The sequence below is a fragment of the Equus quagga genome, chromosome 1, assembly GCF_021613505.1.
Source record: "Equus quagga isolate Etosha38 chromosome 1, UCLA_HA_Equagga_1.0, whole genome shotgun sequence".
NCBI lineage: Eukaryota > Metazoa > Chordata > Mammalia > Perissodactyla > Equidae > Equus > Equus quagga.
In genome coordinates this window covers 130,364,593-130,377,446 of record NC_060267.1, presented here as the reverse complement: position 1 = coordinate 130,377,446, position 12,854 = coordinate 130,364,593, and the positions used below count along the sequence as shown (strand labels likewise).

The following is a 12,854-nucleotide window of genomic DNA, read 5'->3' as shown; positions in this document are numbered from 1 at the left end:
AGCTAGATTTACAGCCAACGGCGGGTAAGTTATTATTTAAAAAAAAAAACAACTAGTCTTAAAATGTCAGTCTGTACATAGGTGCCAATCCATAAGAAAGAAAAAGAGTTTCTCATAAAGCTAAATGCATTCAATTTAAGAGCTGTTTGTCTGAAATTATGGACTTTTACTATCCTATCAAAATCAACTGTTATTTTCTGATATCAAAGTGGGAGGAGATGTTAACTGTTCTGTATTTGGTTTTGAAGGTCATGATCAAACAAAATAAAAAGTTGGCAACTCTACATTGGTTTCCAAAACTCTTGCGGAATATGTACTAGTCATAAAATTTAAAAACATATATTAAAAAGTATATACAAATTATAAACATACATTTATATTATATATTATTTATATACAAATTATAACTATATAATAAATATATATAAAATGTATATAGCTATCCACATATATGAGATCCTATGATATAAAAGCCTCTGGAGAAACAATTTTCCTCTAAAGAACGTGACCTCGGATAGCGAAGGCACAGTAACAGGAGGCTCAGCATCAAGTGGAGGGAGCACTTGCGGAGGCCCAAGATGAGAGCACTGAAGAAGAGTAACCACTCACCGCGCCCCGGTTGTTCTTCAGTTCGCCATGACAACAGAGCACTTTCGAGCTGTCGATCAGAGAGTCTTTCTGGCCTTCTTCCAAGTAAAGAAGTCGTTCTTTATAATAGCGGCATTCAGATTCTCCAGTCTTGGTGTTGATTTCTGCCACAATTCCCTGAATGATGTTTATCTATAGAAACAAAGAAGAAAGAATGCGGAAAGTAAGCAAATCATCCACACCAACAACTCCCAGGGGCTCAGCCTAGAAGGTCACTATGATACACTTGGATCCACTTCTCAGATTCTATTATCTAAGTTGTTGCTTCGGGAAAAGGGAAAAATAAATAAATGCTTTTAATGTAGTGCATCTATCTATTTACCTGTCTATATAAATACACATGTAAATAAACATATACACATGTATTTATTTGTACACATATACACATATTTGTATTATATATAAAACTAATGTTGATGCATAATCTTATCTGAGAGGAAGAGATATAAGGCCCAGCTTTCAATGTGCAGGACTCATAACGACTGTTGCACATTTCCTAAAACAGGCTCACAATGTTAAAAATGTAGGCATATAAAAAATCTGGCCAAGGAGAGAAAACAAAGCCGAATGTAGTAGCCCAGAAAAGGAATCATCTTTGGGACTTGAAACCCAGTTTCAAGGTCTCTCTACATGCGCCCACCTACAAACAATATTTGCAAATTGGGTGTGAATAAATGGTTTGGATATCTTTTCAGTGACAAAACATGAATGGTTTATAAAGGGCAGAGAACTAGGAATGGAAAGAAAAGACACCAGGAGTAAAGATGGGGACAGTCTGTCTAGATACATTCATGTTCACACCTATAGCACACGTGAATAAGTTAGGGGCAGAGGGATTTCAAAGCAATGGTGGATGCAATCTTGTTACTACAAAATGAAGCTAAATAAAACAAGAGTATAGCACTGAGGCATGATCAGCAGGCACTTATTCTGATGTGGTGTTGTTCTAGCACATGGATAATACTTCTAAAAGTCAGAAAATACTAGAAAACAAAGGAAAAAGAAATTAGTTGAGTAAAAACTCAACGACACCAATCAAAGACAAAGTAATGACTTCCTCAGCAAGGTCTCTGTTCTCCAATAGTGAAAAGACCAACAATCTCATCTTTCTTGTGGCGGTATTAATGGAAAAGAACATAACAGATGAGAAACATTAATAAGGCCTCCTTCTGGTCTCATTTACTTGATGGTAAAACAAAAAAACAAACCAATCTCCGAAAAGCAAGATTTTTAAAAGAGGACTTCACTCAGCAAAAAGCTACCAGATCTTGTAATGTGTTAACTTGGTGGTGAATTCTAAGATTGGTAAGAGATTGTATTTCACATGCTAGTGAAATGATACCTTCTGCCTTCTGGATGAAAATTTCTACCTAGTTATAGCTTAGGTGCTTCCATGCACGCTGACAGATCTTATAGCTCTGAGCTGAAGTCTAGTAACTGTATCCTTTGGACAGGTTCATAATCATTAAACTTTTGTAGCTATAAGAGTTTCAAAGATCATTTATTCTTTTCTCTATTTCTCAAATTTTGGTGGTAGCACTACTTTGATAATTAAAAAAATAACACGTTAGTTTAAAAAATACAGGTTCTTTTTGTCTTTTTGGCCTTTGATGTCAACCTAATATTAAACATAAGTCCTGTGAAATTAATCTGAGTTTTATTAACACAAAATAAGTAATAAAATGAACATTTTGGGATACAAACTTTCTCTTTTTTCCCCCTCTTGGTTTACAAAGATGACTGACTACCTACTGTTACTTTCAAAAATAAACAAGAAAGAAATTTCTCCAAATATACTAAAACTAGATCTTATCCTTCAAATTAATTCAACTAATGGTTGTTGAGCATCTGTTCAGTGTTAAACTAGGTGGTGGCACTCAAAGAAATGAGAAGGGTCCCTGCCCTCAGGATACAGGTACATGGGAGGTATCAGAGCAATTGTTGCATATCTACCCTAGCCTTTAAGCTTACTACAATTTTTTTTTTTTTTTTTGGTGAGGAAGATTATCGCTGAGCTAACATCTGTGCCAATCTTCCTCTATTTTGTATGTCGGAGGCAGTCACAGCATGGATTGATGAGCAGTGTTTGGGTCCATGGCCAGGATCTGAACCTGTGAACTCCAGGCTGCTGAAGTGGAACGTGCGAACTTAATCACTACGCAACGGGACCAGCCCCCTTACCACATTTTTAATATGTAGTAGAATCATACTTTCTCTTTGCTTTTAAAGTTCTTAGTGTTAATTGCTGTGGCTCATCCTATCAGATAAGTATTACTAGATATACCTGGGCAGCTGGTATTAACCAGCACTTGAGTCAATTTTCTGAGTTTGATGCAACTATCCAGGAAACCAGAAAGAAGATGTACTACAGGCACAAAGATGTGTTCATTTCCTAATTTAACTCAGGAACTGAACAGCTGGCATATCACATGAAGATTAATGAACTCAAACGCCACAGTGGTTCCTTAGGCACCTATGACTACTTTCAAATTCTGCTTCTTTCTCTGGTGTTTGAAAAAATATAAAGAGACAAAACAATGGAAACAATCAGTGTTATTCCATATTCTATGTGTACATTCATAACAGTAACTCTGGGTCTGCTTTCATTTATTAAAAAAAACTATTTTGTATTTATATCCACCTGTACACTATGAGCATCTAATCTGTCTGCACCGGTTCCTGAGAGGAATTTATTTTGCAGAATTGCAGCAAGGAATAAAATTACATATAGCAGATTGCCAAAAGCAAACAGTTGTGCATTTAAATTAAATTTATCATTGCATCTCTCAGCAGGGTTCAAACTGAAGGGAAGGGACTGGTAAAGGGAGATGATGCAAGATACCTAGCAACAGAACAGGAATTAAGCCCACACATGCTGGAACCGTCATCTCAAAGTGAAATATGAAAGCCCTGTCTGTCTAGTCCCTTGTGTGGTAACATCATCTACTCGTGGGCTCCTGACATGAACCAAGAATAGCAGCCTTCACTGCTGTTGCAGCAAAAGCAGGACTGTTCTTCTCACTGATTGCAGTGAATTTTTTTTTTAAAGAAGTTGGGGAACATTGGTGGGCGGAGGGAAGAGATGGTCTGTAGGATCATTTTCTGGCTGAAACAATCTTCAGAACCTAAAACATTAAAAAACCAGATCTCTGGAATATCTGAATATCCAAAGTTCTTCTGTGTGTGTGTGTGTGTGTGTAAGGAAGACTGGCTCTGAGCTAACATGTGTTGCCAATCTTCCTTTTTTTTTTCTTCCTAAAGCCCCAGTGTGTGGTTGTATACCCTAGTTGTAAGTCCTTCTAGTTCTTCTCTGTGGGACGCTGCCACAGCATGGCTTGATGAGTGGTGTGTAGGTCCGTGCCCAGGATCTGAACTGGCGAATCCCAGGCCACCTAAGCAGAGCATGCAACCTTAACTGCTATGCCACCAGGCCAGCGCCCAAAGTCCTACTTTAAAAAGTTCTCTTTGGGGGATAATTTGCATCAACCCTCCAAAACACTATTATGAAATTCTGATAAAGATGCGGTAGTTTATGCATTGCATTAAAAGCAAGACTGTTCTTTAGATCTAATCATAGAACTGAATGCTTGGTATAAAAGCAATTTACTTAGAGTTCTCCGATATTTCCCTTTTCTTTGAGGGGAAATTTATTAAGGAAACATATAAGTCAAGCTACATTGTTACTGTGAGTTTTATGTTTATGAAACATTCACAATGCACCCAAGAGCACAGGGCCAAATATATCTGCTCATCTGGGGTAATGAATGCCACAAGGATTTTGAAAAGAAGGAAAAAAAGTATTGCTGTTCCTGCATTGTGTAAATGGGCAGATTTGCTTTGAGGACATTTTCAGCTGCAGGTATACCATGCTTCATGCACAAATCTGCCTAAGTAAGTAGATACAGATTCAGCTTTTCAAAATGGCATCACACTTTATGCACTAGAGAAACTGGTGCATCCTTTCATATTGCAAACAATTATATTATCTGTCTGTTCTTAAATTCAAACTTTAGCTTACTGGGTGTTTTTTTAAACATAGCGTTATTCTTTCATGCTGCGTATCAAAAAGAAGAAATTTTACAGTAAAACTCAGAGCAGGCTCATATGCTTCAAAAAAGTAATTATTTAGACTAGCTCGAGCTCCTTGTTGTTTTCATTTCTGCAGACCACACACTCGCTAGGATGAAATAAGGAGAGGAGTAACTCTACTGCACTCTTCCCAGTAATAAAAACAGACATGATGAAGTGAGATGGGCCTCATCCCTGGTGCCTACGTCCACCATCCATGCTGGGCTGGGGGCCTGGTCAATGTGTGTTGGGCCTGCCAGACACATCAAACACTTCACGAATCAGGAGAGAGTCTTCCTTATTCTTCTCTGTGTCTACACAGAGGCACCTGGCCCAGCTCTGCACCAGTGAGGCCTCTCCACAAAGTCTGGTGACCAGACAGCTTTCTCCTATTCCAATGGCAACAGAGGCTCAGTGAAGTGTCCTGGCTTTCAGCCCCACAGTGTAGGATCATAAAGAAGTGGAAAAGGAACAGGATTTGCAGTCTACACTGATAGGGTTCAGACATCAACTCCATCACTTGCTGGCTCTGGACCCGGGCGAGTTATTTAAGCCCTCCAAGCCTCATCTGGAAAATGGTCCGAACAAGAACAGCTCTCTCATAGTTTATTATGAGGATTAAATGAGATACACAACCTATAAGGCAATTACATAAAGGTGTTTTACTAGGTATTCAAGAAATGTCAGCAAGTATTAGTATTATTATTGTTGTTATTCCTACTTATTATTATTAAACCCCTCTCTGGGAGGAATAGGCAGTTTGCTCAGTAGGTTCAAGGCTTCTGATTTTCAAATCCCCTATGCATATCCTCTTTCTGTTATTGTCCCAGATCCGGTTAGGGAATGAGCCCTTTGAACTGGTCACTTAGCCTCCATCCCCACTGCCACCTCCCTGGCAACTTTCCATGACTTCACACCTGGACCACTACAGCATCCTCCCAACTTGCCTCCCTGTCCCTAGTCTTTTCCTCCTCTGTCCTTGTTCTAAAGACAAGGAGAGCAACACGTCCAAGGTTATACTATTTGTCAGTGATGGAGCTGGGATTTGAACCCTGAATCTCAGCCACTTAGAAACAAAAAAAAAAAAAAAAAAAGAAAATACAACAAAGGGAAAGTGTCTCAAATTGACATTTAAAACCCTCTCTAACTAGATATGAACCCCTATCCCCCTGCTGCTTCCTCAGAGTATCCTCAATCCCAGGCAGACTGATCCATGGTATTCCCCAGGCATGACCTGTTCTGTCATTTCTTCACTCCTTTGCTCAGGCCATTCGCTCCCCATGGTCTGTATCCTCCTTTGCCCTGCCCCAAAGAGTACCAGAATCAGGTGCCAGCCCGGTAGCATAGCGGTTAAGTGTGCATGTTCCACTTTGGCGGCCCAGGGTTCGCCGGTTCAGATCCTGGGTGAGGACGTGGCACCGCTAGGCAAGCCATGCTGTGCTAGGGGCGTCCCACATACAAAGCAGAGGAAGATGGGCACGGATGCTAGCTCATGGCCAGTCTTCCTCAGCAAAGAGGAGGATTGGCAGCAAATGTTAGCTCAGGGCTAATCTTCCTCAAAAAGAAAAAAAAAAGAGTACTGCAATCAGAACTGAGCTCTCTGAGCAGAATGCTCACAGTTTGCAATAGTCTCATAATAAGGAGCCCATTTTTCCTGGCCTTCTATTGCTGCTAGGGAGGAATCCATATTCCCCCATAATTAATAAACATTTGATGGTGAGCAGGAGGTTTGACTAGGCCCCCCACTGCAAGCGGGGGCCAAGGAAAGCTGGATCTTAAATGTATGTTGACTTCACTAATGGGCCTTAGGTAAAAGGCAACTCCCATTTGCTAACTAAACAAAGATACTCAATTTAAAATCTCCACAGATATCTTAACCCTCACAGCAACTGTAATAGATTACACAGGCACCTATACAGAATCAAGAAATTTTAGAATCAAAGGGAGCTTAGAGTGCATTTCATGTAAACACTGCATTTTATAGGTTAGGAAACTAAGGCAGAGAGAGAAGTGATCTGCAAAATCAAAACATGGTTAATGGCGGAGCCAAGCCTGGAACCAAGATTCCTGAGACCTGGGTACCCAGGGACCCTTCATTCACCCATTTACCTGGTCCTCTAGCCATTACAGGGAAAATAACAAAGGAAGAGAGAAAGAAACAGACAAACTTACAGCTTCTTCCAGGTGCTGCTGATCTGGATTATCATTTGGTGTGTGCCTCAAGATTTCTCGAAGAAGCAGAGGGTATTTCACCAGACGACTTCTTGGAATATCAAGGAAATTCCAGAGATCTAGTTTGCGGCTAAAGGGGGATTCTAAACATCGCTGGAGGAAATCCTGGACCCGGTGATCTTGTTTCTTGTGGTCCAGCAGAGCTTTGGCAGCTACTTGATTGCTACAGTAGCTGTCGTAGGAGCTGAGACAAGGTAGCTAAGAAAGGAACATCAAAAGAGGGTTGCAGTGTTAAAATAATTGAAGCTACAAGCTATCATCACTCATTGGGACTGAACAAACACCTAACTGGTCTCCAGGCCTGGCCAGCATTCCTTCATCTGCATGGCTGGAGGAGACAGACCAGAGGAATCTTCAAATCGACAGGCAATGGATAGTTGTTTTAGGCTCTGGCTTCTTGCACAAAGTAATTTTCTTAGTTGCACATTTACTTTCTTGATTGTTAAGACCCTGTCATAATTTGTCTGCATTTCCTGCCCATCTAAGCTAGAAACAAAACAACTGGAATTATTGCTTATGCACATAGTGCAGAATTTTCCTAAACTTCCAAATATATCTGGTGAGGGGAAAGCATCCTATTTTTTTAAAAATAGCATGTCTTGGGGGGAAGGTGAAAGGGAGTGAGGGGCACATATGTATGCTGACAGATGGAAACCACACTTTTGGTGGTGATTACGATGCAGTCTATAGAGAAACTGAAATACGATGATGTACACCTAAAATTTACACGATGTTATAAAACCACTGTGACCTCAATAAAATAATTTTTTTAAAAACAATTTCTTTTAAATTATTCATAAGAAACTCATCTAGAAGCCTTAATGGCACAAAAAGAAAGCAAGAAGTCAGACTCCACAGCCCAGTCCTTTGCGTGGCCTGGTTGCAAGCACCTCTATTTTAGTTTTAAGCTACCTGATTCCAAGGTGGACCAATTATAAAGAACCCCAAGAAGTTAAATAAAAGTAAAATTAGTAAAAAATTAGATGCAGGAAGCATTTAGAAAAATCTCTTAAATTAGTTCTGACAGGGCAGGAATGATTCTTGGCTACACCTAATAGTTAACATCGCAATACCATTCAAAGAACAATTTAAGCTTAAAGACTTGGGAAAACTTCAGGTCCACTATCTTCCTTTCAGTGAAATACTAATTTCCCTGACACGTCCCATTAGTCACATGATGCAAACATGGAGTCAGAGACTTGGTGACAGGGCTGCTCATCTCCCTTTGCCACTCCTCCCTTTGAGTGGCACCCAAGACCATGCTTCCTAATACACAGGCTGTCAACTTCCAGAAAGTTACTGGAGGCAACAAAATGCAGCCAATGGCCTCACTGTGTCTGCTTCTCTTTCCTGGACTAGGAAGTCACATTCCCCACTCCACGTGTCCTGTGGAGGGCTTCAGCCCAAGGCAGTGGCAAGAGGTCTTTCATTTCTGTATCCACTGGGCCTACTTTACGGCAGACATTCAAAGTCTGTGTTCTGAATGAATAAGTGAATGTTTAATGGGTTACCAGATCAAGTAATATTTGATAGTTTGGGAACACAGCTTAAAAATAAATTGTGGCAGTATCTGAACAATGGGTCAAAGTATAAATATTCTGCGGCTTCTTTTAGACCTTTTATTGAAATTATTTTCTCAGTGACTCAAAAGATACCAAGGAAGTAATGTTTAAAAAGTTCGTTGCTGAGTTTAACATTCCTTGGAAATGTCTACTTTCCTTACGTGTTATTAAAAACCTCTCTTTGTGTTAAAGAAGAGCTGCAGAAATTCTTTCCTCAACCACGTATTTGAAGGTAACAATAATTGGTACTCTCTCTCACACACACACACACACACACACACTCTTTCACACATATATTCCCTCCCCCACCAAGATGTGGTACTGTGGCTTGTAATTTAAATTTTCAGAGTTAATTAAAAAGAGCCTCAGGCTCTCTTAATTTCCTTTCCACTTCCTCGCCTTTTAAGAAGATCTGGAAATGCCCAATGTTTTCATTATGGAGAAACAAATCAGCAGTAACCATCAGATGTAAACTTGCGAGGAACCCCAACCACTGCTGCTAGCTGTCCAACGGGCCATTACTCTCTCTGATCCTGCCGCCCCCACTGCCATGGCAACCAAATCTGGCTCTGGTCCTGTGTTCACACTAGACTGTGTGCTCATTTCCTGGGCTTGACCTGAAAGACTATCTGGTTCAGCCCACTGGCTAGAAAAGGCCACAAGTGATCTATAACTAGATAGAGAATGAAGAATGTATACATCCTGGTTCCCAAATACATATACACTCACTTACATAAAATATGGAAGGTGGTAATGCAGTGGTTAAGAGGACAGATCCTGAAATAAGTGAGAATAACGTTCAAAGCCTAACTCGGACAGTTAGTAGTCAGGCGACCCTTCTGAACCTCAGTTTCCCCACTTACAGAATGCATATACTAATGTCCTCCTGCCCTTTAATGAGATAAGGCAGATACAAAGTGTAGCACAGAGCTTGGCTCTTGGTTGAGAATCCGTAAGTACAAGCTATTATTATTAATTATCCCTAGAATATTTTTACTGAAGAAATTGCAGTTTAGAGAAGCAAAACTACTTGCTCAGCTGGAGACAAACCCAGTCGGAAGCATGTTCTTCCTCTACTCTTCCCTCCAAAGCTCAGAACTACTCACCATCTCTTTAAATAGACTATCAAGAATTTATAAGGGAAACTCACTTTTTTTAAAGAAATTCTTTCTATCTCCCTAACATTGTGAAAAGTGACATCTATTTTTTTGCTTCCATGTACCCGGCCTCTCTCTTTGGAATTAAAATTTAATTAGAACCAAAATTAACATGAGAACTTGCTGCCTTGGAGAACTTATAAATTATTTTATTACTGAGAAAACGTTAGTGTGAAGATAAGTCACTTAGGAAGCTGTTTCTTTATGACGGGGAGGCATAAGAGAGCAGGCCGACCCGTCAGGGAGACAGATCCTCAGTAACCCGGGTGGTTCCCTGGAAAAAACCCACCACTCTGTTCAAGGTCTTCAAAGTAAAAGTAATTGATTCATTCTCAGGTCAAAAGGACTGGCCAGGGCTATCCTACTTGGGAGGCTCACTTGTTTAAAAGGGTTTTCTTTCACTTTTTTTTCCTTTGGGGGGAAATAAATCAATTTTTCATGGGTCGAATGGGCTCTGACTTTTCTCATTCAAAGTCCACTAAGATGTTTATTTTGTTCTGTTAAAAAGACCAGAACTCAAACAGATGTACCCCTTGGTTTACAGTTCCCACTCGCACGGACACATCTGCAGTTAAAAGAGGGAAAACATTTAACAGCTCATCGGGCCTGATAAATAAGGACCGTTTCTCATGAGGTCTGGTAACAATGGACCAGTTGTTTCGTTTTAGGCTGCTCTTCAAGCTGCAAGACTCCATTTGATGCCTGAAGGGTCCGGATAGCAGTGACCTGCATGGTCACGCTTCCTTTGGGTATGCATAGAAAAGAACTGTAAAAACTAACCCCAGATCAAACCAATTTCCTAATAAAAGTGACATTTATTTCAGAAAAAATGAATAATGAGGCAAATGCGTTCATTTTTGCTTCTGGCATGAACTGACAATTTGTATATGATGTCTAAGGAAACCACATATCTTTATATTGCCATCTCACCAAAAACAGAGCAGTCATCATGCTAATTCTGGAGTTGCAGCCTCACTCCCATCAAAGCAGTCCACACACTGAGCAAGTTTAAGAAACACTTGAGGCAGACTCTCTCTTCTCATTATACCTTCTCTGTCTCCAGCTGGCTGGCTCTCCTTAGAGAAATTTCTTTGTAGGCTAAAGAAGTTAAAACATCTACCACGGCTCATAATAAAATGAAAGTCAAAAATATAAGATGAATATCTCTCCTGAAATATTCAGGCACATTTTCTAAATTATTCATCTTAGAACATTACTTGCCTTTCAGATGTCCTTGGGATATTTCAGCCTCAGGGCTAAAATTGACTCCTGAACTAAAGCTAAGTCATGAAACCCTCAAAGTTTCTTGATCAAGGCAGCAACTGAGAAGCATAAGTTAAGGGATCAAATAAAAAACAGGAACTGGAAGCTTTAGGAAGGTTAAAATACAAATGTAACTGGATAAACAAAACTCACATGGTAATCTAAACCTTCACAACACCCTCCAAACAGTGGAATGACTCTAACACTTGCTGTTGTGGCACTTCCTGCCTATTTTTCTGAAACACTGTGTGGATGAGGATAGGGATGAGAGCCCTAATTCTGCCTGAAAGAAGTCATCAAAGTAATCTGCTTTCATTACCTGCTTCATAACAAATGAAAAACACCTGGAGCTGGGGTGGACCGCTCAAGGACTCACAGAAGGAAACAGAAATGTATTGATAGGGAGTGGTGGGGACTTTGGCAAAATAGAGAGTGCAAGCCTCATGTAGAGTAAACTAAACAAATGGACAACAACATCATGCACCCAATAAAACACAAACTCAGGCCTGGGACCATAAATTTAGAAACCCTAATCTGAGATCACAGCTGATTTCTTTGTTTAAAGGAAAGGGAATGGGTTATTGGGGATGAACGTCAGCATAATACCCAGCTGTCCCATGAAGTTTCTTAGGATCAGATATATGCTAAATATTAACATTTAGTTATTACTTTGTTTATCAAACTACATTTGACCATGAGTTTTTTTGTAGCCTGAATAAAGGTTTTTCTGGTGATGGACAGGAATATGTCCATGGATTTTTACTGGAATAGAAATGGTAATAATTACAACAGTAATTGGCCTGAATTGAATATTAACTAGTTTTCCTCTATTTGATGTGAAACAAGTAACAGTTTCATGTGTGCCTTATTTTATTGCAAAAAGGCCATGTTATCTTTAAATTCAGTAAATCTGTAATAAGAAAAAAACCTGTCTCCATGCTTTGAAGACACAAAGCCTAAATACAATGATAAATTTTACTAAGAATTTGCTATTTTAATTTTTTCTGATGTGAAACCAATGTTTGACAATAAAAAAGTCTAGCTAAAATGAAACTCCATCTACATTATTGAAATTTAGCTTCAATCAAGCTCAGAGAACTTTTCTTACCCAGCCCACGAGGATGGGACCAACGTGTTCAGTCGAGCCATCAGGCTTCCGAACATCTCGTAGTTGACTAAGGAGCTCTGGTAAAAAAAACAAACAGAATGCTTACTTTGTTAGGCATTCAAATATGACCAGGGCTGGAAGTAGATTCTGGGTTACTCACATTATTACGTAATCATGACTTGTTATGAGACAACTCAATTAAGGCTACAAGTCACGACTCATTCTGGGAACAAAATGATACCTTCATGCAGAGGAATTAAAGAGTCCAGTGTTCCAAAAATTTGATTCAACTCTTGTTCTGTCATTATGGAGAGTTTCAGCATGGGGTCGTGATAGGCCTGCACAAAAAGGGCAAAGGATGGAAGTAAACATTTAAAACCAGAGGAAGTAACCTGTTAATGTAAATGCTTCTGAGAGGCCCTACACAATAATAAAATATTTGGCTCTCTCCAACAACTTCTCCCATAATGTTCCAGAAACAGCAGATGGGTGTGCCTGGTGCAGATGAAAATCCAGCATTGCCTTGAGTCTTTTGTGGTTGTTGATAAACCAAAGCAGATGTTTTACAAAGCTTTTTTATTCTAGTATATCATACATCTACGAAAAGGCACAAATCCTAAGTACAGAGCAGATTTGATTTGTATAACGTTTTAAAAATTAACTTTATTGAAGATTTTGCAGCTTGAAAAACTCCCACTTTACACAAAATTAGTTATTAGCAGGTGCTTTTTCAATTAGTCCCTATATAAAGTAAGAAAGAAAAGAAAAAGTAATTGGCATCCTTTACTATTGTTTTAAAGCAAAGAGAGCAAAATC

The 12,854-nt window shown here is 39.4% G+C and overlaps 1 protein-coding gene across 3 annotated transcripts in view; it reads right to left on the bottom strand.

Moving 5' to 3' along the window:
- The window catches only part of ARHGEF3 (Rho guanine nucleotide exchange factor 3), a 284,344-nt gene that overhangs the window by 6,937 nt on the left and 264,553 nt on the right, over positions 1-12,854 (bottom strand). For all 3 annotated transcript variants that reach the window (XM_046674001.1, XM_046674009.1, XM_046674017.1), the window contains 4 exons: positions 12,280-12,376; positions 12,039-12,115; positions 6,889-7,146; positions 610-780 (listed from right to left, as the gene is read on the bottom strand). In XM_046674001.1, the coding sequence (XP_046529957.1) occupies positions 610-780; positions 6,889-7,146; positions 12,039-12,115; positions 12,280-12,376 (603 nt within the window). The remainder of the gene's footprint in view (positions 1-609; positions 781-6,888; positions 7,147-12,038; positions 12,116-12,279; positions 12,377-12,854) is intronic.